The following is a 26,740-nucleotide window of genomic DNA, read 5'->3' on the forward strand; positions in this document are numbered from 1 at the left end:
AATGAAGCAGCAAAAAGAGAAATTAAAAAGAAACAACAATCCCATTTACAACTGCACCAAAAAGAATAAAATATCTAGGAATATACTTAACCAAGGAGGTGAAAGATCTGTATTCTGAAAACTATAAAACATGGATGAAAGAAATTGAAGACAAGACAAACAAATGGGAAAAAGCTCCATGCTTATGGATTGGAAGAACAAATATTGTTAAAATGTCTATACTACCCAGGGGCGCCTGGGTGGCTTAGTCAGTTAAGCGTCCGACTTTCGCTTAGGTCATGATCTCACGGTTCGTGGGTTCGAGACCCGCGTCGGGCTCTGTGCTGACTGCCAGCTTAGAGCCTGGAGGCTATTTCGGAGTCTGTATCTCCCTCTCTCTCTGACCCTCCCCTGCTCGTGCTGTCTCTCTCTCTCTTTCCTAGAAATAAATAAAAATATTTTTAAAAAAGTCTATACCACCCAAAGCAATCTACACATTTAATGAAATCTCTATCAAAATACCAACAGCATTTTTCACAGTCCTAGAACAAATAATCCTAAAATTTTTATGGAACCACAAAAGACGCTGAATAGCCAAGGCAATCTTGAAGAAAAAAAAAAGCTGGAGGTATCACAATTCTACATTTCAAGTTATATTTCAAAGCTGTAGTAATCAAAACAGTATAGTACTGGCACAAAAAAAAGAAGACACTTCCATCAATAGAACAGAATAGGGAGTCCAGAAATAAACCCACTATTACATGGTCAATTGATCTTCAACAGAAGAGGCAAGAAAATGCAATGGGAAAAAGACGGTCTCTTCAACAAATGGTGCTGGGGAAACTAGACAGTAACAAAAGAATGAAACTGGACCACTTTCTTATATTATATACAAAAATAAACTCAAAATGGACTTATGGACCTAAATGTGAGACCTGAAAGCATAAAAATCCTAGGAGAGAACATAGGCAGTAATTTCTCTGACACTGGCCGTAGCAACACCTTTCTAGATGTCTCTCTAATGCAAGGGAAACAAAAGCAAAAAGAAGTATTGGGACTGCATCAAAATAAAAAGCTTCTTCACAGCAGAGAAAACAAAAAAACATAACTAAAGGACAACCTACTGAATGGTGGAAAATATTTGCAAATGATATATATCCTATAAAGAGTATCCAAAATACATAAAGAACTTATAGAACTCAATATCCCCCAAACATAATCCAATTAAAAAATTGGAAGATTACATGGACAGACATTTCTCCAAAGAAGATATACAGATGGCCAGTAGACACATGGAAAGGTGCTCAACATCACTCATCATCAGAGAAATGCAAATCAAACCACAATGAATTATCACCTCACACCTGTCAGAATGGATAATACACAAACAAACAAGTCGGTGAGGACTTGGAGGAAAAAGGAATTCTTATGCTGTTGGTGGGAATGCAAACAAGTAGAATGCATGGACATTCCTTAAAGAGTTAAAACTAGAGAGGTGCCTGGGTGGCTCAGTTGTTTAAATGTCCAACTTTGGCTCAGGTCACAATCTCCCAGTTTGTGGGTTCGAGTCTATGTCAGGCTCCGTGCTGACAGCTCAGAGCCTGGAGCCTGCTTCAGATCCTGTGTCTCAGTCTCTCCTCTGCCCCTTTCCTGCTTGTACTCTCTTTTTCTCTCTCGCTCAAACATAGACACTAAAAAAAATTTTTTTTTAATTTTTTAATGTCTTATTTATTTCTGAGAGAGACACAGCATGAGCTGTGCTCAGAGAGAGTGGGGGACACAGAATCTGAAACAGGCTCCAGGCTCTGAGCTGGCTGTCAGCACAGATTCCGACATGGGGCTCGAACCCACAAACCGTGAAATCATGACCTGAGCCGAAATAGGACGCTTAACCTACTGAGCCACCCAGGCATCCCTAAAAAATTTTTAAGGTAAAACTAGAATTACCATATGATGCAGTAATTGCACTACTGGGTATTTACCCAAAGAATAGGAGAATACTAAATCAAAAGGATACATGCACCTCTATGTTTATTGCAGCATTGTTTACAGTAGCCAAACTATGGAAGCAGCCCAAGTGTCCATGGATAGATGGATAGATGAATGGATAAAGAAGACGTGGTCTATATATATATATAGAACAGAATATTATTCAGCCATTAAAAAATGAAATTCTGCCATTTGCAACAACATGTATGCATCTAGAGAATATAATGCTAAGTGAAATAAACCAGAAAATGACAAATACCATATGTTTTCACTCATATGTGGAACTTAAGAAAGAAAACAAACAAAGAAAAAAAGAGACAAACCAAAAAGCAGACTCTTAACTACAGAGAACAAACTGATGGTTACCAGAGGAGAGGTGGGTAGGGATTTTGTACAAGAGGTGAAGGTGATAAAGAATATACTTGCTGTGATAAGCACTGAGTAAAATATGGATCTGATGAATCACTACATCAAAACTAATACAACACTGTATGTTTATTACACTGGAACTAAAATGAAAAAAAAAGTAGAAGTAAAATATATTAGTCAAGAAAAGAAATTCTAAAAGATTTGTTCATTTTGCATGGGCAGTATATATGAGGGAATATATTTAGAATGTTAAAAGCTCTCCACTAACAAAAGAACCCAGGAATTCCCACTAAGAGAAAAACAGTTGAAATACTCTTGCTTTATACAGCTTTGCTTACATTTGTGCCATGAATTTTCTGGTTTTCCTGTGTGCCGAGGAAACTTAAGCCCAATGAGACTTATGAAGAGTGGAGGCCAGAAAAGCACCTCAAGATGGAAACATCTTGGAAAGGAAGCTGATGGAATGTGTTTACTAAAAAGCCTGATTGTTGAGTAACTGTGGAGTTTCTCTAATCCCGTCTCATCATGCACCAAACATCCATATTCATGCCCTAGTGCCTGAATCACTTTTACTTTCAATTTCAGTTTTAACACAGGATTAAAATGGTAGCAATGTCCAACTTCCTCAGTTCGTTAGACCTTTTATAAAGCAGGGATAGAAAGGTGAAGGATCCAGTGAGGAAGCGGCAAGCAGCTGAGAACTCTTCTTGGACGGTGGTGCTGTGGAGCAGGTATGGACATCTTTCACATGCAATACTGTCTTGAACTCAGGACATGATTTCTGGTTCAAAGTGACAGGGGAGGAAGGAGCAGGAAGGGCAGCTTGCCTTTTGTCTGGCCCACAGGAGTCTGTGGCTGGCTTTAGGGTTGGGGATGCGTTTAAAACGGTAGCAGCTGCAGAGTGTCTCCCTGGATGTGCTGCTCCCAATGTCAGCTAGGGCAGCTGCAAGTGGAGTGGAGCGAGTCCCACGGGAGCCTCCCTAACTGATTCTTTTAAATTTTTTTTTAATGTTTTATTTATTTCTAGGAGAGAGAGAGAGAGACAGCGTGAGCAGGGGAGGGTCAGAGAGAGAGGGAGTCACAGACTGAAACAGGCTCCAGGCTCCGAGCTGGCAGCCAGCACAGAGCCCGACGCGGGGCTCGAACCCACAAACCACGGGATCATGACCTAAGCGAAAGTCGGACGCTTAACCGACTAAGCCACCCAGGCGCCCCATTCTTATCAGACTCTGTAGCAGGCATTAGAATTCATAGGAAAACACAGTATCCATCAAGGAGCTTCTAGGCAATGATAATCTAAAAAAGACAGTTTCTTTCTAATCATTCTATTAGTCATACTTAAGAAAGCTTGAGATTGAGAGTTCCGGTAAGGCTCCATGGAGAAATAAATTCAGTTCCCATGTCGCTGGACTTTATGAGTTAAAAATAACTGTCTTGGCAAGTCTGTCTGTCTCTCTCTGCTTCCCTCTGGTGTTTGTTGGTTTATTTTTCACAGGAACATCAGAGTCACCTGTACCATTTGTTAAATGTATAGAATCTGGGTTATAGGAATTTTTAATTGATTTATTTTTGAGGGGGGGAGAAGGGTAGAGAGAAAGGGAGACAGAGAAACTCAAGCATGCTCTGTGCTGTCAGTGCAGAGCCAGAGCCCGATTTGGGGCTCCAACCCATGAATGTGAGATCATGACCTGAGCCGAAATCAAGAGTCGGATGCTTACCTGACTGAGCCACCCGGGTGCCCCTAGAATCTGGGTTTGACAATTTCTTCAGGTGATTCTTAATGTACATCAGTTTTTGAAAACCAGTCCTGAACGGGATCCAATGGCTGTTAATTTGGAGTTAAAAGTTCTGTGGCTCATTCAAGGCTAAGAAACCAGAGACCTGCTTTCATAAAGTTCAGTTGTTCCTATCACATCTTCCTCCGCTTCCTCTAATCTTCACTGTAAGTTTCAGTTGTTGGAATGGAGCTGTTTGAGACTCACATTTTATATCCACAGTCTTTGTTCCCCACGCTGAGGAAGCAGACAAAAGGAAGTAGTGCAGGAGCAGCCTGTTTGAACTTGCTTACTGTTTTGATCTGACAAAAAATTTATATGTAGGTCTTGTTTCTTAGTCATCTACAATTTGCTGAGTGTGTCGAAATGCATAGCCCAATGGACCAAATTGCTCAATGCAATTGTTACAATCTCCATGTATTCAACAAACATACACTGAATTCCTATTTTGTGCTGCATGCTATGCTAAGATAAAAACTTATGGCATTTGGTTTAATTATCGAAATATGCTCAAAGTGGGACCTATAATTTTACCCCTATAATGGTCTTTAAAAACTTAGGATTAGCTAAGTGAGGCTCCTTGTTTAAGGGCCCATAAATAGTACATGGTAGAGTTGGTGTTAAATGCATTTTGAATATGTGACATATTAATTTTAAGCTGAATATTTGAGATATTTGAATATCATAGCATGCTTACATATTCTGATTATGAAAAGTACCTAGATATCAACTGAGAAAAGGAGGTGAAACTGAAAAAGAACAAAAGCCTTTATTTGCAGTCTCAGAATTGCAATTTTGAGAGCAGTTTCCTTTTTTTAAATATGATTTATTGTCAAGTTGGCTAACATACAGTGTGTACAGTGTGCTCTTGTTTTGGGGATAGATTCCCATGATTCATCGCTTACATACGACACCCAGTGCGCCTTCCAACAAGTGCCTCCTCAGTGCCCATTACTCATTTCCTCCTCCTCCTGCCCCTCCCAACCCTCAGTTTGTTCTCTGTATTTAAGAGTCTTTTATGGCTTGCCTCCCTCCATCTTTGTAACTATTTTTCCCCTTTCCTTCCCCCATGGTCTTCTGTTAGGTTTCTCAAGTTCCACATATGAATGAAAATATATGATATCTGTCTTTCTCTGACTTATTTCACTTAGCATAATACCCTCCAGTTCCATGCACATTGCTGCAAGTAGTAGGATTTCATTCTTTCTCACTGCCAAGTAGTTATTCCATTGTATACATAAACCACACCTTCTTCATCCATTCACCAATTGATGGACATTTATGCACTTTCCATAATTTGGCTATTGTTGAGAATGCTGCTATGAACATTGGGGTACATGTGCCCCTATGAATCAGCACTCCTGTATCCTGTGGATAAAGTCCTAGTAGTGCTATTGCTGGGTCATAGGCTAATTCTATTTTTAATTTTTTGAGGAACCTCCACACTGTTTTCCAGAGTGGCTGCACCAGTTTGCATTTCCAATTCCCACCAACAGTGCAAGAGGATTCCCATTTCTCCATATCCTCACCAGCATCTCTTGTTTCCTAAATTGTTCATTTTAGCCACTCTGACTGGCGTGAGGTAGTATCTCAGTGTAGTTTTGATTTATATTTCCCTGATGATGAGTGATGTTGAGCATCTTTTCATGGGTCTGTTAGCCATCTGCACATCTTCTTTGGAAAAGTGTCTATTCATGTCTTCTGCCCATTTCATCACTGGAGTCCTTGTTTTTCAGGTGTTGAGTTTGGTAAGTTCTTTACAGATTTTGGGTACTAACCCTTTATCCGATATGTCATTTGCAAATATCTTTTCCCATTCCTTCGGTTGTCCTTTAGTTTTATTGATTGTTTCCTTTGCAGTGCAGAAGATTTTGTCTTGATGAGGAACCCCTAGTTCATTTTTTGGGGAGCACAGATTCTACAGTGACCAGAAAAGTGTCCTGCTCATGTGGGAAAAGCAAGGGCTTTTTATGAGAAATAAGGAAGGGGTAATTATATGATTTAGAAAAGAAGAGGGGGAAAAATAATTTTGTGCTGACTGGTTGAGCTGCTTCTGATTACTATCTTGTTAATAATGTTATTGGTGCTATCACATGAAACTGTCTCTGGTATGTATTAACTTTACTATCTTCATATGAGCCAAATGCCAGTTGCTTTGTTGAAATTTTATGAGCAATTGCTTGAAAACTATTGCCAGTCTGGCCCAGTTAAAGAGTTCATTATTAGGAAAAGAAAATGGAGCTTCAAAATGGAGCCTCGTATGTCCTGACGTTTTATACAACTCCACAATATCATAAAAAAACATTTGAATATAATGCAATAAAAAATATGCCAGGAGACCAAAGTTGCACTTTTAATATTTAATTTTTTATATTAAACTTTACCTTGAAAAGCAATTATAAGAGAATCCCATATATCTTTCACCTAGATTTATCCACTGGTGATATTTTGCTACATTTGCTTTATCTCTCATATATATATATGTGTGTGTATGTGTGTGTGTGTGTATATATATATATGTATATATATATGTCTGCCTATATAATATAAAATGACATTTACATTTTAACTTTTATGTTCATTCATAGGAGTAATTTGCAGAAAACCTAACCCTCTCAGCTAAGTAGTTTAGCCTGTATCTCTTAAGATTCAGGACATTCTCCTGCCTTCCCTTGTTGAAAGGGAGGCTACATTCTCTAGACTGACCTCATTCCTCTCCCAACACTTGTCAATCTGTAGATAAAAGTTGAACACATGGGTCACACGAAAGCACATTTTGTTATGTGATGATGATGAGAAAGTTACCATAGGTTACAGATAAGGGAACGTACAGGATAATCAATGTCTTTAGAGGGAGAATATTCTGTCCAGTAAGTGGCTGCAGTAGTATGCCACAGAGAAACAGACTGTCCAGGGTTGCTTTTTAAAAACTTTAAAACTGTGATAAAAATATATTTAAATAATTTATTGTCAGGTTGGTGTCCATGCAGCACCCAGTGCTCATCCCAACAAGTGTGAATAATCTTTATTCTAGTAACCCTACCAAGCTGTTAGATCTTACTTTCTGGTCTTTTCTAATTCTGCTCACCTTAACAGTTTCACTAAGTTTGCTCTATTTCCTTCCATTTTGCTATCTTCCCATTTTTGTTATTTTTTCTTTTGTATTTGTGATCTTATTAAGGTAATAAATGACTGGGTTTTATGTTTCTAAAAATATATATGTATATTTAATATAAAATTTCCCAATTTAATCATTTTAAGAGTATTGTTCAGTGACAATAAATACATTCTCATTGTTGTGCAACTATTACCATCTGTTTCCAGGTATTTTTATCATTCCAAATGGAAACTCAGTAGCCTTTAAGCAATAACTCCCCATACCCTCTCCCCTGGGCTCATGGTAAATACTATTCTACTGTCTGTCTTTATGCATTTGACTATTTTAGGTACCTCTTATTAGTGGGATCATATAATATTTGTCCTTTGTGTCTGGCTTATTTCACTTAGAAATAAGTGGAGTCTTCAAGCTTCATCGAGGTTGTGACATGTATCAGAATTTTATTCATTTTACAGCTGAAAAACATTCCATTGTCTGTATATGCCACATTTTGTTTAGCCATCCATCCCTTGATGGACATTTTCACCTTTTGGCTATTGTGTGTACTGCTGCTATGAACATTGGTGTACAAATATCTGTTTGAGTCCCTGCTTTTAATACTTTTGTACATAGACTCTGAAGTGGAATTGCTGGATCAGATGGTAATTCTATATTCAACTTTTAGGGATACCACCATAGGGTTTTCCACAGTGGTTGTAACCATTTTATATTCCTACCAGCAATGTACAGGTGTTCCAATTTCTCTACATCTTGGGCAGCACTGGTTGTTTGCTGGGTGTTTCTTTTTGTTTTCATTTTGTTAAATAATAGCCACCTTAATGGGTGGGAAATTGTCCTTCATTGTGGTTTTGATTTGCATTCCCATAATGATTAATGATGTTGAGATCTCTTCATGCATCTCTTGGCTCTTTGTATATCTTCTCCGGAGAAATGTCTGTTTGAGTCCTTTGCCCGTTTTTGAACTGCATTGTTTCTGTTGTTATTACTGAGTTGTAAGAGTTCTTACAGATTCTGGATATTAATCTCTTATCAGATATGTGACATGCAGTTATTCTCTCTTACTCTGTGGTTGCCTTGTTACTCTGTTGATGCTGTCCTTTGATGCACAAATATTATTAATTTTGATAAAGTCCCATTTACCATGTTTTCATATTTTGATCATGCATTTTGTGTCATATACAAAAAATCATTGTCAAATCCAGTGTCATGAAGGTTTTCTCTTGTGTTTTCTTCTAAGAGTTTTTACAGTTTTAGCTCTTATGTTTTAAGTCTTTGATATATTTTGAGTTAAATTTTGTATAAGGTGTTAGAGTAATGATCCAACTTCATTCTTTTGTTTGTGAATATCACGTTTACCCAGAACCGTTTGTTGAAAAGACTGTGCTTCCCCCATTGAATGATCTCAGCATGTCTGTCAAACATTGTTTGACCACATATAGGAGAGTTTATTTCTGGTCTCTCTGTTCTAGTCTATTGGTCTATGTGTCTATCTTTATGTGACTGTGACTGGACTAATTTTGTTTATATATCATTTTCCTGACTTACTTTAGTTCTTTGTGTTTTCTTTTAGCTTTTTGAGCATTTTTAAGAAAATTACTTTAGTCTTTGCCTAGAACACATGCAATGTTTGTGTTTCTTCAGGGATGTTTTCTGCCACATTTACTCAAATTACTTCCTCTGAATGGGCCATATTTTCCCATTTCTCTGTATGCGTTGTGATTTCTGTTGTTGCTATTGAAAATTGGTCATTTATAGAAGTAGCCACCTTTTCCATTTTTTTGCATATTGGTTTTGTGCCAAGGAAATCTTTTGCTAATTAGAGGAGTCTTGGTCTTGAGCCTTAGGAGTAACCTAGGGAGAAACCTTAAAATCTTTTCATGTCTTTTCTGAGCATGCATCTTGCCTGAGCTTGAATGTGGCTTTTTCAATTTTCTCATATACATGCTGCTTTTAAATGTCTCAATTTCCCTCAGGATCTCCCATTGGGGACATTGATGGTCTATTGTTTGTCTTCATCCTGAAAAGGAAAACATTCTACTTGTCCTCTCAACAATCTATTCTCAATACTTCACTTCTGGTCACCACATGGATGGCAATTTTCCACACTAAGCAGTTCTGACACAAACTGAGGTTAGTGCATGCCCTACAGGTTAAGGGCTCTGTCACATGAGGCTGGCCCTACTTCAGATGCCAATCACAAGTCTAGGGTGTCACCTGTGCTTTTGACTGGCTATGTTTGCCATCCCTACCCCAGGCTCAATAATTTGGTAGAATAATTTATAGAACCCAGGAAAAAGAGTTTACTCACTAGATTACTGGTTTATAAAAAAGAAAGAATGAAAGAACGAAAGAACAAAAGAATTAAAGAACGAACGAACGAACGAAAGAAAAAAAGAAAGAAAGAAAGAAAGAATATAAGGAAAGAAGGAAAAAAAAAAAAAGGATATAATCCAGGAACAGCAAGACAAAAGAGCTGCACAGGGCAAGGTACCAAGGGTGTGGGGCATCTGTGTTCTCTCTGGGCACACTAGTCTCTGACCACCTACACATGTTCACCAGTCTGGAAGCTCTTTAAACCCTTTCAGCAATGGTTGAGTGTTCAATAAGTGGGCACACTTGATTAAATCATTGCCTGCTGGTGATTAGCTCAACCTTCAGTCCTCCTTTCCCCTCCCCTGGGAGATGAGGCTGAAGGTTCTAACTTCCTAGTCACATGGTTTGTTCCCCAGGCAACCAGCCTGGGTGGTTTTCTGGGGGATCTTCAAAGTCTTGTAAACTTGGGTGTGGTTGAAAGTTGCTTGTTATGTATGACAAAGGACACTTCTTTCACCTTCTTTACCCGGGGGCTATTTTAAGAACCAAAGACAAAAGACCAAATATTATAACAAAAGATATTTCATCACTTGGGAAATTAAAGGTGTTTTGGAAGCTGTGTGTCAGGAGCAGGGACAAAGGCCAAATATATACTTCTTATCATAGATCACAATATCACACACTCATAATATCTTGCCAGAGGGGTCTGCCCATCTGTCTCCAGCAGCTTTCCCAAACAATGCTCATTGCTTCTCCCTTCCAGAGATCCCAGTTAGGTGAAGTCTTTCAGGCAGCTTGGCACAGATTATAACATTATAAACTCAGCCTGCTCTGCTCTATCCAGTCTAAAGGAGGGAGATATGAACTGAACTATTCCCTAAGATGATCTGTTTTATGTCTTTACTGGTAATCCTTTGCCCCAGGCATCTGCACATCCATCTCTCTGCAATTTTCATGAGCAACAACCATGAAACCAATGCCAATGCTTCTTTCCATCTGACATACAAGTTATACCACTACATCCCCAACCTCTGCCCCTGCCCGAGATCCATGTGAGATGAAACAGAGACCAGAAGAGGTAGCCCCCTGACAGGTTAGAACACTGTGAGCAAAGCCTGCTCTGTTCCCTCTGGGTCAAGGGAGAAAAGTGGGAACTGGGTTACCACCCCTTCCAGACCAAGACTATAGCACACCGGGGAGTGTGTGGGCCAAGGATAAGCAAAAACACCACAGAATTTCCTACCATTTTTAATGTGGCATTTTCTTGATTACATGTTTGCTCGGTTGTTTTAGACCTTTGACTGTTTTCATAGACCTACTATAAGGTATTCTAGCCAATATTTTTTTATTATTTTGATATCTTCCTAGGGAAACAAGAACTTAGAGCTTCCTAGCTTGCCATTTTGCTCAATTGTCTAGGCTTAATCCTGGCTCTATAACTTACTCAGCTTTTGTGAGACTCATTTATCTTCTTTGCAAAGTGGGCACAACAATTGCTAACTTGTAGGTTCTTGGAAGTATTGATGAGGCTGGGTTTGTGTCACAGGGGTTGGTATATTGTAGGCCCTCAGTGCATAGTAATAATTGCTTGAATTTTATTATTACTACTGAAGCAAAACTTTGGAGAATACCCTGTGTTTCATCACTAATATCATCAGAGATTTGTGGAAATAATAAAGGAAGCCCTCTGCAGTCTGCTAATTCTAGGTTACATTTTGTCCCATAGAAAGTACAGAAGTTTCACATAGTCCTATATTGATGGATGCTTTGGATAACTCTAAGTCAGAGAATGACACTGTAATCTTCTTTCTACTAGGAGACTTTTCTAGGTTGGCAGGTTGCCATGGCATCTGGACCCAATATGATGAACCCCATTTGTCTGGTGGAAAACAACAATATGCAGCTGTCAGTGAACCAGAGAGCGATACAGATTCTTGAAAAGATTTCTCAACCAGTAGTGGTAGTGGCCATTGTAGGGCTGTATCGTACAGGCAAATCCTACTTGATGAACCGTCTTGCAGGACAGAACAGAGGTGAGTGTTGTACTGAGTCTGGGGCCAATTGGTTAACTCTAGCTATATCTCAGATCCTTAGTTTCCTTCCCTGGTCACAAGAAAGGAGAAATAAACTCCTCTCAATAAACAACCTTCCAATTCTTTTTTTTTTTTTTTTTTAAGATCCTTAGTGTATATTTACTTTTTCTTTTTCTTTTTTTTACAAATAGTTTCCAATTCTAATTCTCTTTTTTTTTAATTTTTAAAAATTTTTTTAATGTTTTATTTATTTCTAGGAGAGAGAGAGAGAGAGACAGCGTGAGCAGGGGAGGGTCAGAGAGAGAGGGAGTCACAGACTGAAACAGGCTCCAGGCTCTGAGCTGGCAGTCAGCACAGAGCCCGACGCGGGGCTCGAACCCACGAACCGCAAGATCATGACCTAAGCGAAAGTTGGACGCTTAACCCACTAAGCCACCCGGGCGCCCCTCCAATTCTAATCCTCACCACTAAATTACTCTTATGGTAATTTGTTATCATACGGTTTTACTACTCTTAAGGAAAATCTCTCCTGGTAATTAATGCTCAGGGTCCTACCTTCTTTTACCCTATCAAGTACTAGGCTCTTATAACTGTATGGCCTTTATCTCTTGAAACACATTTGCTTTTTTATGGGATATTCTCATCAACATTTAAAGATGTCTGAATATCTATTGAGGAGAGACAGAATCAGAAAGATGTTCATGGTTAGCCCAGAAGGCTGACCGATAGCCTACTTAGTTCTGATAAATATCAAATATGTGCTGCTGCTACATTTATTTTTTGCTGCTACATTCTTAAAGGGTTTCATGACTACCTGTCCATCTTACCAACTGTTAATATTGAACCGAATGACAAGCCCCAGAAAATCTTGTGAAAGTAGTTTTATGAGCAGAAACTCAAAGAAACATTTATGATCTCATGCTCCCTGCATGTCCCCTCCCTCTTGAACACTAAGCATATACCCATCAACTTCACACAGCAAAAAAGTGACTCTTTCTGTCCCTGTGTCCTGTCCCCATGTTACATGAATAAACTTACTAAGATGCACCATAAAACTTCTCAATAATTTTTTATTTTTTTTTAATTTTTTTAAAATTTATTTTTGAGAGAGAGAGAGAGAGAGAGACAGTGTGAGCAGGGGAGGGTCAGAGAGACAGAGAGATACAGAATCTAAAACAGGCTCCAGGCTCTGAGCTAGCCATCAGCACAGAGCCTGATGCGGGGCTTGAACCCATGAACTGTGAGATCATGACCTGAGTCGAAGTCAGACACTTAACCGACTGAGCCACCCAGGTACCCCCTCAAGAATTCTTTCTTGACTATTGTGCTCAATGATCCTGCAACATCCATCATCTTAAAAATCTTTCCTAGGTGAGGAAACCATCTCATCTAGGACCCCTCACTCTAGCTACGAAACCTCCTCCCCTCTTTTTTTAAATCACTTTGGCAAAAATATTATTTCAATTTACTTTTTCCACTTTTTCTTCTCCCACCTTTCTCTTTAATCCACTGCTCTCTGGCTTTGCATCTCACCCTTCTTTCAAAATGCTCCTGTTATGGTTATCACTGATCTCCACTCTTTTCTGAATCATGAATGCCTCTTTGTCTCCATCGTGAGCCCTTGCCTGGCATCATTCTCATGGTTAATGCCCCTTCCTCCTTGAAACAGATGACACACAAAGTAGGACATTCTTGAGGAACTCAAGAAAGAGCCATCTTGTAGTGCTGGGCACTTACATTCCAGGAAGTCTGACTTTGTGACCCACTGGCTGCTTAGATTGTCTCTTGTCACTGTATGTTGCCTTCTCCCCTCCCCTTGCAGGTTTCCCTCTGGGCTCCACAGTGCAGTCTAAAACCAAGGGCATCTGGATGTGGTGTGTGCCTCATCCCTCCAAGCCAAACCACACCCTGGTCCTTCTGGATACCGAGGGCCTGGGTGATGTGGAAAAGGTAAGGCAGAGGGTCACACATAAATCCTTTTTATTCTGGATTTGCCCCTTACCCCTTGATGATATTTTGTAATTTAAATGCTGTGATCTCTTTGCAAAATCTAGAAATCCAACTATAGTAAATGAGGCATACTGGTTTGTTTGAATCTCACTTCTAGGTAAGATATGGTATATTAGATAAAATCTTTTATTTCTTGGCCCAGGGTGAATTCTTTGATTAAATTTAAGGAATAATTATTGAATAGCTGAATGGCAGTCTCTTGGCTTAGTACTGTAGATATTTATCACCACAGTAAAGGTCCTGCCCTTAAAGCATCTACAGTCCAGTTGAGAAGACCCCACATATGCAGTCAGATTTAATAAAATGTGATTGAGAAAGAAGCAAGCTGGCGACAGGAAAAAGTTGCACAGCAGTGAAATCACTGACTTCTGTCAGTTCCATGGGAGCTCTGTGGCTGGGATGGCTCTTTTCAGTTATCTTGAGTTAGAGTACTGATAAATCACTGAAAGAATATTCTGGAATCCTTTCTAATTAAAAGCAGTGGCACCTGAGAGCTGTCTTCCATCAGCACTTCCACTAGCTGGGAGAACAAGTCTTTCAATCTTATAAGGTGATCCAGGCAGCACACCATAGTTTGTACCACAGACTATTAAGCATAAGGGTGCCTTGGCAAAAAAGAGGAGAAACATCAGCTCCCTCCCAGGAGAGCAAATATTTCTTTCTTTCTTTTTTTTTTTTTTTTTAATATTTTTATTTATTTGTAGGAGAGAGAGAGAGACAGCGTGAGAAGGAGAGGGTCAGAGAGAGAGGGAGACACAGACTCTGAAATAGGCTCCAGGCTCTGAGCTGGCAGTCAGCACAGAGCCCGACGCGGGGCTCGAACCCACGAACCGCGAGATCATGACCTAAGCGAAAGTCGGACGCTTAACCGACTAAGCCACCCAGGCGCCCCTATTTCTTTCTTTTTTTAAAAAATTTTTAATGTTTATTTATTTTTGAGAGAGAGAGAGAGAGAGAATCTGAAACAGGCTCTAGACTCTGAGCTATCAGCACAGAGCCCAACACAGGGCTTGAACTCACAGACTATGAGATCATGACCTGAGCTGAAGTTGGACACTGAACTGAATGAGACACCCGGGTGCTCCAGGAAATATTTCTGATTTATCTTCAGATGAAATGTGTATTTGAGGTTTGGAGTTAAGAGTAAGGTTTACATTTCCTGTGGTGAACTACCCAAAGAGGATTCTAGAAGGCTTTAAAATACCTCTGAATATGCTGGTTCTATAAGAGCATGTGTTTGGTCTATAACAGACATTTTTCAGATAGATTTTTGGTATTTTAGGTTTCTACTAAGGGGTGAAATGAATTATTTCTCCTTTTGTGCCTTATTTTGAGACTTATTTGGAAATGGTATCTAAATTTCTGTTGCTCTCCATTTCTGCCCAAAGCAGAGTTAGAAATTCTGTGTTTATTTATTTTTTATTAGTTATTTTATTTGTGGAAAACAGTATGGAGGTTTCTCAAAAAGTTAAAACTAGATATATGTTTCAATAATTCTACTACGTTTTACTCCCCTCCCAAAGATGAAAACCCTAATTCAAAAAGATATACACACCCCTATGTTTATTGTGGCATTATTTACAATAGACAAGATATGGAAGCAACCTAAGAGTCCATTAATAGGCAGATAGATAAGGAAGATGTGGTATATATACACAATGGAATATCACATAGAGATAAAAAGGATAAGATTGTGCCATCTGCAACAACATGGATTGACCTAGAGAGTATAATGCTATGTGAAATATGCCAGACTGAGAAAGACAAATACCATATGATTTCACTCATATACAGAATCTAAAAACATGCAAGCATGTGCGCATGCACGTGGCACGCACGCATACACACACACGAACTACCAAACAAAAAACAGAATCAGACCTGCTGAGAACAAACTGATTCTGTGTTTCTTTATGTCTATATTCTACCAATTCTTGAACACTCAGCTCACGACTTCCGGTAAGCCTTCATAACATATACTCTTTCTCTAACTTTCATAGCTCAGCTCTTCCTTGATAAAATTCTAAATTTTCATTTAATAGAATGGCTATAGGTTTCACCACTTACGTACCTTACTAAGATGTAAGGTGACTCAAACTTTACATATTGTCATCTTTGTTACATTTGTTGTTATAGATATTTAGTACCACTTTGACATAGTCATCTTGAAAGTAATAGTTGCCATTTTTAAGTTTGCTTTTTAAATATAAGAACAGTGGGAAGCATTCAGTAGCTTCCAACAAATATTTGTTGAATTTAATTGAATATTATTTGAATCCCCGGTTATGGGAATTATGGTATATCTTATATAGCTATATATAAAATAAATAGATGCTAACCCTCACCATTGAATACCTAATTGCGTATCAGGTAATGTAGTAGTTTTTCTATCTATGTTCCTTTGTGTTCTCTAATTGAGGAAAAAGAAAGCTCTGTGAAGATGAGAATCTTTGTATATACGAAAAAAATCACAATCACAAGGAACGTCTTTGTAATTGTCAAAGTTGCTATCAGTTTTTACGTCTATCTTCAAAGTTATTTCTTTGCATGGCAAGTACATTAGCTGAAATAATAAATGAAAGACTAATAGAGTAAGTGTCTGAATACATTTCTAAAGAGCTATGTCTTAAAACTCTTGCTCGAATGTGCTTTGTAGGGGGACTCTAAGAATGACTCCTGGATCTTTGCCCTGGCTGTGCTTCTGTGCAGCACTTTTGTCTACAACAGCTTGGGCACCATCAACCACCAGGCGCTGGAGCAGCTCCAGTATCCTTTTCAGGAAACAAAGCACTATGTTTCATTAGGTTTATGGGAACAGAGATCAAGTAAGTTTCTCCTTCCCTGCCACTTAGTTGCCTCTGGTGGACTCAAGGGGACCCAGGGCAAAAGGAAGTGTTCATCATAAATTTTTGTTAGAGAAATGTGGGAACTTGGGGTACAAACTTCTTCTTCCTTAACTGAGCCCTAGTTATGTGACAGAGCTCACAGAACTAATCAGGACAAAGTCCTCTCCAAAAGAGGATGGAATAGAAGATTCTACAGAGTTTGTGAGTTTCTTTCCAGACTTTATCTGGACTGTGCGGGATTTCACCCTGGAGCTGAAGTTAAATGATCATCCTATCACAGAAGATGAGTACCTGGAGAATGCCTTGAAGCTGATTCCAGGTAGCAGAGCATGGCCTGGGCAGTGGATGGTCCAATAGAGGGTGGGAGCTCCTAAACACAGACCGTTATCTTTGAGGTTGCATTTGTGTTCAAGACTAGACTGAAGTCTACAGAATTGGTGACTTGAAGGTGGGTTGAAAAGCTCCAGGGACTGGAGTTTAAGTTCACTTAAGATAAGCAGAGCCTAGGCTAGAGTGAAATTATTCAAAACTGATTTGTTCTTTAATCAATTGCTAATTTAGCTACCAGATTACAATGGGTGCTTAAACTTTGCAAAGACCAGATACATGGACCTTATTTTTGCTTCTGTTTTTCTGGGTTGAAGAAAATAACTGACCAGCCCCTTGTGAAACTACAGGGAAAAATAATGTATCACTGTATATACAACATATTTCAATAAAAAACATACTTCACACAGTTAGATATTAATCTTCTCAAAGAAGGATATAATTTTCTAATGTCTAATGAATACATCACATATAAAAATGACTGTGTTCTAGATAAACATGAAGAAGAAGCATGTCTTTTCAAACTATGCCTTTTCAGTATTTCTAGTAATTATCAGAACATTCATCTTACTTTCTATATCATAATTTTCTCTTAATTCCCACATATTTATCCATGCTATAATTCTGAAATGATAAATTACTTTAATGGATTACATTTATAATGATGTATATTTCATTAAACCTTGAGAAAAATATCAATTCTGATTTATCCATTCTTGCTTTCATTTTTCTTTTTTTAAACATTTATTCATTTTTGAGAGACAGAGAGAGAGAGAGAGCATGAGTGTGGGAAGGGAGAGGGAGACACAAAATCTGAAGCAGGATCCAGGCTCTGAGCTGGCAGCACAGAGGCTGATATGGGGCTCAAACTCACAAACCACGAGATCATGACCTGAGCCAAAGTCGGAGTCCCAACCACTGAGCCACTCAGGTGCCTCTTTCAGTTTTCTACTTATATATTCTCAAAACATTTAATGAGAGACTCTCTAAGCAGAAGAGCCAGGCTGTTAAATCAAATGTGGTCCTTTACCTCAAGAAGTTTGTAGAGTAGTGTTGACATTCTAAAATGTAAAATTACATTTTAGTTACATTTACTCTTCAGAGGTTTTTAAGCTAACATCGTAGGAATCATTTTTAGCATCAAAGCAGTTCTCCTTAAATAACCAGAGTGTCCTAATATGCCAAATACTGTTGTTCCTAATATTGCTCCATTGTCCCTTGATTGTGGCTCTTCTTGGTCCCACAGCTCAATTTCTACATTAGACCAAAAAGTTCCATTTGACCTTTCATTCTTTTAACCATTCATTCAGTAAACACCTAATTATAACTGCACTACCATTTTCAGGGCTAGAGTTCTGGCCATGGATTTCTTTTACCTGGATCAGAGGTCTCTCCCAATTTCCCTCCAGTATTATATCATTAGCGTGACTTTGCTGTACAAAGAAGTATTGAATGTCTATGTTAAAGGTGTTGTAACCATAGAAGACAATAAAGAATTAAAATACTGGTCATAAAAACCTTTAGCTCCCTTGGGGCACCTGGGCAGCTCAGTTGGTTGAGCGTCTGACTCTTGACTTCAGCTCAGATCATGATCCCAGGGTTGTGGTATTGAGCCGTGCATTAGGCTCTGTGCTGAGCATGGAGCTTGCCTAGGATGCTCTCTCTCTCTTTTTTCCCCCCCCCCCCCCCCACTTGCACGCTCTCTCTTTCTCTGTCAAAAACAAAAAAACAAAAAAACTTTAGCTCTCTTGCATTAAGACTGTTCCCACAATAATCTCTGTTGTTCTTATCCCTCAGGCAAGAATCCCAGAATCCAAGCATCCAATCTACCCAGAGAATGCATCAGGCATTTCTTTCCAAAACGGAAATGTTTTGTCTTTGACCGGCCAACAAATGACATAAAACTCCTAGCCAATATTGAGAATATACATGAAAATCAACTGGATCCTAAATTCCAGATACAAGCCAACAATTTTTGTTCTTACATCTTCACCCAAGCAAGGACCAAGACTCTCCGAGAGGGAGTCGTGGTCACTGGGAATCGTGAGTCTCCTTTTCCACCATTTCTATGGGGCTTAATATATGTTGAGTATATTATATAATGTGTTTTTCAACATTTTTGTTTGATTCTTTATGGATTTCTGGGTATACACACATTCACGCTCCATGAAGAGATGTGTGTATCTTATCATTATCTCACTTTTGAGGCTCTACAAACCCCTCTCCAATATTGCACACTTTGTCACTGATATCTATGGCATCCACTATATGAAAGAATCCTTCACCGTTAAAAAAAACACAAAAACAATAACTAGGTATAAAAACGGAATATACTGGGGTGCCTTGGTGGCTCACTCAATTAAATGTCCAACTCTTGATCCCAGCTCAGGTCCTGATCTCAGGGTTGTGAGTTCTAGCCCCATATTGTGGTTCCATGCAGTCGTGAAGCCTACTTAAAAACAACAACAACAACAACAACAAAAAACATAAAACAAACACAGAATATACTGTGTGGGTTTTTTTTTCCCTCAAGGGAAGTCCTATCTGATAAGTGTTTTGCAAGAGAATATACAAAATATTTTAGAAGTTTAGAGCATTCCCCAAATAAATAGTAGCCTATCAATCAGTGAAAATCCATTGGAAGCTTCAGAATTAGAAATAAATATAATCTGATTTACCTTGCCTCATCTGTCTAACTATATAATCTACTTTGCTTTTAATGTTTTAATAGAAAATTATATTTTCCAGATACCCTTTTAGTATGTTAGATGAAGGTAGATTTTTAAATATTTTTAGCTGTGTGGCCTGGAAAACCATAAAAATTAAGAGTCAATAACAAAACAAAGGTGAAGATAGAAGGAGGCCAGGCTCCTGTGGGCGGATGTGTGTGCATGTGCGTGACTTTGGAAACGTAGACTCAAAATCTGGAATCCTGTGGGGTGATAATTTGATATTTATCCCTTCAATATCCTGGCTCATTCAGGGCTGAAGACTCTGGTGGTGACCTACGTGGATACCATCAATACTGGAGCAGTGCCTTGTTTGGAGAATGCGGTGACAACTCTAGCCCAGCTTGAGAACTCAGTGGCCGTGCAGAAAGCAGCCGACCACTACAGCGAGCAGATGGCCCAGCGAGTGAGGTTCCCCACAGACACACTCCAGGAGCTGCTGGATGTGCATGCGGACTGTGAGAGGGCAGCCATTGCAGTCTTCATGGAGCATTCCTTCAAGGATGAAAATCAGGAGTTCCAGAAGAAGCTTGTGGTAATTTGTCTTCCTATTTACTCTGTGGGACCTTTCCCTTTGAAGAATTAAGCCTAGAAACCTTTATGGACCCCATGGCTCTCATCTCTTACTCAAGGATAAAACAAATCTGGATTCTCATGAGGAGAGTTTCAAAGGACTACATTTCCTTCTTTCTTTTTTCCTCCCAAACTGAGGCACTTTACCTAGAAATCTCTGATTTCTGAAGCAAATCAGTACAGATATCCCCTGATCTGAATACTTCTATGGATTCCAAGCCTGCCCAGAACACCCAAAAGTCATTCCTGGGCATGGATGCTTTCTGTGAACACATTCCCTTTGTCAGGAAGCAAACTTACTCTTACCAGACCCTCATTCCAGGCCATGTTCAACTTGCATTGCTCCTTGTTGTATCACTGTATCATTGAAGATAAAATCACTGAATGCTACAGCTGTGAGGAACCATAGAGATTAGTTAATACAACTCCAACATTTCAGAAGAACTAGGGAGGTTAAGAAACTTTCCCATAGTCTTGCAGGGAGTATTCAAGGTTGTCAGTAAATCAGGTCTTGTGATTCCTGTCTTACTCCATGTCATTTTCCGACAGAATGCTTTTCTCACAAGGACTACAGTTAGATCAATCCTCCTATCAGATTCTTTGGAATCTTGTCTTTTCTGTTCCTTTCTTCTGGTGACATCTCTCTATATTTCCCTTGTAGGAAATCATACAGGATAAGAACCAACAATTCTTGCAGCAGAATGAAGAGGCATCAGTTAAATACTGCCAGTCTATGCTTGATCAGCTTTCAAAGGACCTAATGGAAAGTATTTCCATAGGAAAATTTTCTGTTCCTGGAGGGTACAGGCTCTACAGGGAAGCAAAGGAAAGTATTGAATGGAAATATTCGCAAGTGCCCAGGAAAGGAGTGAAGGTGAGAAAAAAGGGGAGCATGGGAAGCCTACAGAAGAGACTCAAGGGGCCTCCTGAAAACCTGAGATCATAGCACCAGCTGTGGGTGATAAGACAGCATGGGGATATCAGGACAGCTTTAGCTTTTAAAGTCCACTATTTGTTATTTATTCCTGAGGAGAGTAGAAATGCCCATTCCCAAGAAATGAGTGTGGGCTTCTGATATCCACACAAGATAGAAATTACTCATTTCTTCCTTTAACCACATGACATTGAATATGCCAAGTGTTGACAATTTACAAGTTAAACTCAGAGTCTTTGTACTTAAGCATGATCAAAATAGATAAAATCAAATATACAGATAATTGCATACAAAGTTATAACACATGTCAACCTATGAAAATAGGCTACATACGACTTAATATTATACAGCCATAAGGAGTATGAGATCATGCCATTTGAGACAACACAGATGGACCTAAAGGATATTATGCTAAGTGAAATAAGTCAGACTGAGAAAGACAAATACCATATGATTTTGCTCATAAGTGGAATCTAAAAAAAAAGCCCACAAATGAATAAACAAACAAGAAGCAGAATCTTACCTGTAAATACAGTCAACAAATTGATGGTTGCCAGAAGGGAGGGGGATTAATGGATGGGCAAAATGGGTGAAAGGGAGTGGGAGGTACAGGTTTCCAGTTATGTAGTAAATCAGTCATGAGAATGAAAGGCGCAGCATAAGGAGTACAGTCAACCATATTGTAGGTATTGTAACAGCAATGTAGCAAGACTGATGGTAGCTACACTTTTGGTGAACATAGCTTAGTAGAAGCCAGTCCAATCACTATTCTCTACACTGGGAACTAGAGTAACATTGTGTATCAACCACACTCAAAAAAGAGTAACAAACAAACAAACAAACAAATGCAAATGGCCTACATAGGTTGTGGTAACAAACTAATAATTAAAAATAATGATAATAATAATAAAACTAATATATATTAGACTGTTATTTCATTCTTTTTAAAAATTTTTTGTTTATAGGTTATTTATTTTTGAGACAGAGCATGAGCAGGGGAGGGGCAGAGAGAGAGGGAGACACAGAATCTGAAACAGGCTCCAGGCTCTGAGCTGTCAGCACAGAACCCGATGCGGGGCTCAAACCCACAAACCGTGAGATCATGACCTGAGCCGAAGTCGGATGCTTAACCCACTGAGTCATCCAGGGGCCTCTGTTATTTCTTTTTTTAAAGCTTATTTACTTATTTTGAGAGGGAGGGAGAGAGGGAAGAAAGGACAGAGAGAGAGAAAGAGAGAGAATCCCAAGCAGGCTCTGTACCATCAGCACAGAGCCCAATGTGGGGCTCAAACCCAGAAACCATGAAATCATGACTTGAGCCAAACTAAGATGCTTAACTGAGCCACCCAGGTGCCCCTGGACTGTTACTTCTTATAGCAATTAGGTAAAGCTGTTTTCCTAGACTCTTTAGCTTAATCCTTCAAATAACATAATGAAACATCTGCATTTATTGTCAATATTTTACAGATCTAAACTGAGAGGCACAGGCAGGTTAAAATAATGCCAAAAGTTAAAACCAGAAAATAACAGAGGAGAGCAACAGCACGAATTAGAGGCAACATTTCCCAAAGAGAAGGCAGGCCTATCAGAGCAGCAGAGATTGTGGATTTTTAGAACTGAACACAGTGCTGACTGTCTGGAACCTAGAGGGGATGGAAGGAAGCAGCACAGGGGGAGACCCTGGCAGGAGACAGGAAGCAGGAGATATGGAGAATCTCTGGTCACACCAGCGAGCTTGGACACTTTGTAGGGAGCCACCATAGAATTTTAAGCACGAATTCAGCAAAAATGTCATGGACATACAGACTTGTTTTTGCAGCACTTATCTCCCTACTGGAAATCTAAGCTCTTTGCTCCTTCTTGGTTTCTCAGGCAAATGAGGTCCTCCAGAACTTTCTACAATCCCAGGCTTCAATAGAGAAATCCATTTGGCAGGCAGATAAAGCCCTGACCGATGGAGAGAAGGCCATAGCAGGTATGGGGCTGGGCTTGGTTCACAATGGCTTGGGTTGGTCCCCCTGTCTGGTGTGAGTGCAAAGCCTTCCTGAAACAAGGAGCTTCCTCTCCTTCTGTGGAACAACTCTGCTCAATCTATAAACAACAAGGGGAGTTGTGGTTGGATGTCAGTCAGATAGGGCCTTTCCACTAATATTCTGAAATGTGTTCTCTATGGTGTGGACACAGGGAATTCAGAGATTTTCCACCTTCCCTTCCAATTTTGTTTTGTCTCTGAGCTCAAGAAGGTAGAGTTCAGTCCTCACCTAATTTTCTTCCTTCTCTAAACTTGCCTGGGGTCAGCGGAGAGGGCCAGCAAGGAAGCAGCTGAGAAGGAACAGGAGCTGCTAAGACAGAAACTACTGGAGCAGCAACAGCAGATGGAGGCACAACAGAGGAGTCTCCAGGAAAATATAGATCAACTGAAAGAGAAGATGGAGAGAGAGAGAGAAAACATAATAAAAGAACAGAATATGATGTTGGAGCATAAGCTGAAAGTGAGTCTGCGCATGGCCTTGGAGGTGCTTGATGGTCCTCCTGGTACCTCAGGAAAGGATGGGTGAAGGTTACAATGATCTCATGGAAGGAACCCTGGATCCTTTGAATTCTTCTCTCCCTCTCCCTCTCCTTCCACTCCCCTCCCCTTTCTTCTCCACCTTCTCTTCCTCTTCCCCCTCCTTTTCCATAGAAGCCTCTGAATTCCAACTCTTCTACAGAAGACTCCAGAGAGTTCAAGATGAGTATGGCCCCTCCAAACTCTATAACTAGCATTTGAGGATTTTAAAATGATCTCATGAGGCTTGATTAAACATATATGTATTTAAAATGAGTAGCAACTGCTTCACCAAGATCACTGACAATTATCAGAAACCCTACTGCTACTCAAAGACCCCGACATATATGCTGACATAAAACTATCAGAAATGTAAAGACTTGAAAACACAGGGAAGCGACAGCTGCTTGGGTTTTTTTAAATTATTTTATTTATTTCTGACAGAGAGAGAGAGAGAGAGAGGCGGTGTGAGCAGGGGAGGGTCAGAGAGAGAGGGAGACACAGAATCGAAGCAGGCTCCAGGCTCTGAGCTGTCAGCACAGAGCCCGATGCGGGGCTTGAACCCATGAATTGTGAGATCATGACCTGAGCTGAAGTCGGATGCTCAACTGACTGAGCCACCCAGGCACTCTGTGAAGCGACAGCTTCTAAAATTACTGTATTGTCTCCCAAGTGTGGATAGTCTACCCAAGTTAACAAATGGCATTGGGAAGAAATCACTTATTGTCCATCCGGACATATTTATAACAGATTTCTAGAGCAGCTTATAAGTTCCCATCATTTCTACTATTTGGGTGACCATACTGATCCAAGTGGGACTGAGAACTAGTGCAATGAGACCAAGCCTATCTATCAACTGGCATTTTTTCACTGAAAAAATGTTACATTTGTCTTCACGTCAGGCTTAGCATCCTAGCAAAACCTTAGCGATGTGTGATGTTTAGTAAGGCTTTAAATTATGCTTCCTCTCAACATGTAGGTCCAAGCCAGGGAGATATTCCTCATTGCAAAATTCTCCTTTCACACTTGAGTAAGAAAGGAGAATTTTAGGAGTAAAACATAGTTTGACCCAGTTTTCAAATACAAAGTGCAAATATTGAAAAGAAATGATCAGCATTCAAGAGTCTCTCATGGTTTGCCTCTCTCCCTTTCCCCCACCATTTCCCCCCTTCTTCTCCCGGTGTTCCTCCGTCAAGTTCCTCCTAATCCTCCTATACGTGCAAACATATGATATTTGTCCTTCTCTGCCTGACAAAAACTGAGGACTGATGGATGTGGGGGGGAGGAGGGATGGGCATGGAGGAGGACACTTGTGGGGATGAGCACTGGGTGTTATGTGGAAACTAATTTGACAATAAACTATTTGTAAAAAAAAAAATAATAAAGATATGAAAATTGAAAAAAAAAAAGAAAAGAAATGATAATTCAAAATGTTTTCCTTCTCACTTTTTGTTTAGGTCCAAGAAGAGCTGCTCAATGAAGGATTTAGAAAGAAATCTGAAGAGATGGATGCAGAGATAAAGCAGTTGCAACATATGATTGATACTAAAAATAATGAAACTTCCTGGTTTACACAAATCTTAGACAGATTTGGCAGTGAGATTATTTCAGTATTTACTTCTCCTTTTAAAATTGTTGATAGCCTTGTGAGAGGTGTGAGCTCACTTTTTAAAAAGAATTAGTTCTCCTTTTAAAGAAATTAAAGAATGTGACTATAGACTCTAACCTTTTTTTTGATGTGTATGCTTTTCACTTTTATTCGGCAAAGTTTTAAATATAAAAAGTACCCGTGAGAGGGTATTGATGGCCCACATTATACAGAATAAATGCATGTACACTTTGATATAGCATGTTAACTTTTAGGAAATCTATATGTGCAAAATCCACCGAGGCATCATTTTAAGTGGCAAATGATTGCTGAGATTAAATATCTATCTATACAAAGTGGTAATATAAATTTAACATGTGCATACACTGGGATACTATGTAGTCAGTAAATAAATAGACAGTGGAGCTCTATTTGTACAAACCTAGAAAAATCTTGAAAATATACTGTAAAGAAGTAAGATATAAGACAGTGTACATAATGTGTTCACCATAAAAATTGTATTCTGTGCAGTCATTCCTATGTACATATAGAATAGCTTAGGGAAATTTTTTAGAAACTAGTATTATTTGTTCCTTCTAAGGAGAACTGAGTGGCATCAGGGTGGAAGGGACACAGGCTTTTCATTATATACTCTATCTTTTGATTTTTATAAAGAAATCTTGAATTGCCATTTTATAAATTATTTTAACATTTATTCATTTTTGAGAGACAGAGACAAAGAGAGCACAAGTGCAGCAGGGGCAGAGAGAGAGTGGGAGACACAGAATTTGAAGCAGGCTCCAGGCTTCCACCTGTCAGCACAGAGCCCAATGTGGGGCTCAAACTCATGAACTGTGACATCATGACCTGAGCCGAAGTCAGAAGCTTAACTGACTGAGCCACCCAGGTGGCCCTTAAATGCCCATTTTATAAATAAATGGAAAATGTAGAGTGTAATAATAATAACAATAATCATAAAAGTAATGTGAAAGTGGCTATGAGGTGATGAAATTGCTCACTGTTTCTAGAAATGGCATCAGCCTGCTCAGTGAGGGGTATAAGATGAAGATCAGAATACTAGGATGCATAAAATTCACATCTTAATCTTGTTTTCACTTTGGCCTTGGTTTTTAATCCCTTATATTTACTTCAAAACTAAGATTTAAACTGTCATGTTGCCCTTTGAAATCTCAGCTAGAGTGGCCTCTGCTTCCTATATTTGAATTACACTTTTAAGGTGTTAGAAGCACATTACCAAACATTAAGAATATGCACTGGTGAGAAAAACTCCATCATTTTTTAAAATGTTTTCTTTTTTTTTTAATTTCTGAGAGAGAAAGAGAGAGAGTGGCAGTGTGAGCAGGGGAGGGTCAGAGAGAGAGGGAAACACAGAATCTGAAAGAGCTCCAGGCTCTGAGCTGGCAGTCAGCACAGAGCCCGATGAACCCATGAACTGTGAGATCATGATCTGAGCAGAAGTCGGATGCTTAACCGACTGAGCCGCCCAGGCGCCCTGGAACTCCATCATTTTTAAAAGCCCTACTGTCCCCTTTGCTGTAGGAAGAGCAGAAGGGATATGTAGCCCTGCAGAGCCAGACGCTCTGGTAGT

At 39.4% G+C, this 26,740-nt stretch overlaps 1 protein-coding gene across 1 annotated transcript; it reads left to right on the plus strand.

The window, feature by feature from the left end:
* Positions 1-2,943: 2,943 nt before the first annotated feature.
* Positions 2,944-25,248, plus strand: LOC120223647 (guanylate-binding protein 6-like). Its single transcript, XM_039221836.1, has 11 exons — positions 2,944-3,068; positions 11,360-11,576; positions 13,399-13,526; positions 16,243-16,352; positions 16,555-16,751; positions 18,557-18,802; positions 19,743-20,023; positions 20,723-20,935; positions 22,868-22,970; positions 23,294-23,487; positions 25,001-25,248. Exons 2-11 carry the CDS (start codon positions 11,387-11,389, stop codon positions 25,223-25,225), a joined length of 1,887 nt encoding a protein of 628 aa, XP_039077767.1. The 5' UTR covers positions 2,944-3,068; positions 11,360-11,386; the 3' UTR covers positions 25,226-25,248.
* Positions 25,249-26,740: the final 1,492 nt, after the last annotated feature.

Source organism: Hyaena hyaena, unplaced genomic scaffold (assembly GCF_003009895.1).
Source record: "Hyaena hyaena isolate Hyena2069 unplaced genomic scaffold, ASM300989v1 scaffold_1025, whole genome shotgun sequence".
Classification (NCBI taxonomy): domain Eukaryota; kingdom Metazoa; phylum Chordata; class Mammalia; order Carnivora; family Hyaenidae; genus Hyaena; species Hyaena hyaena.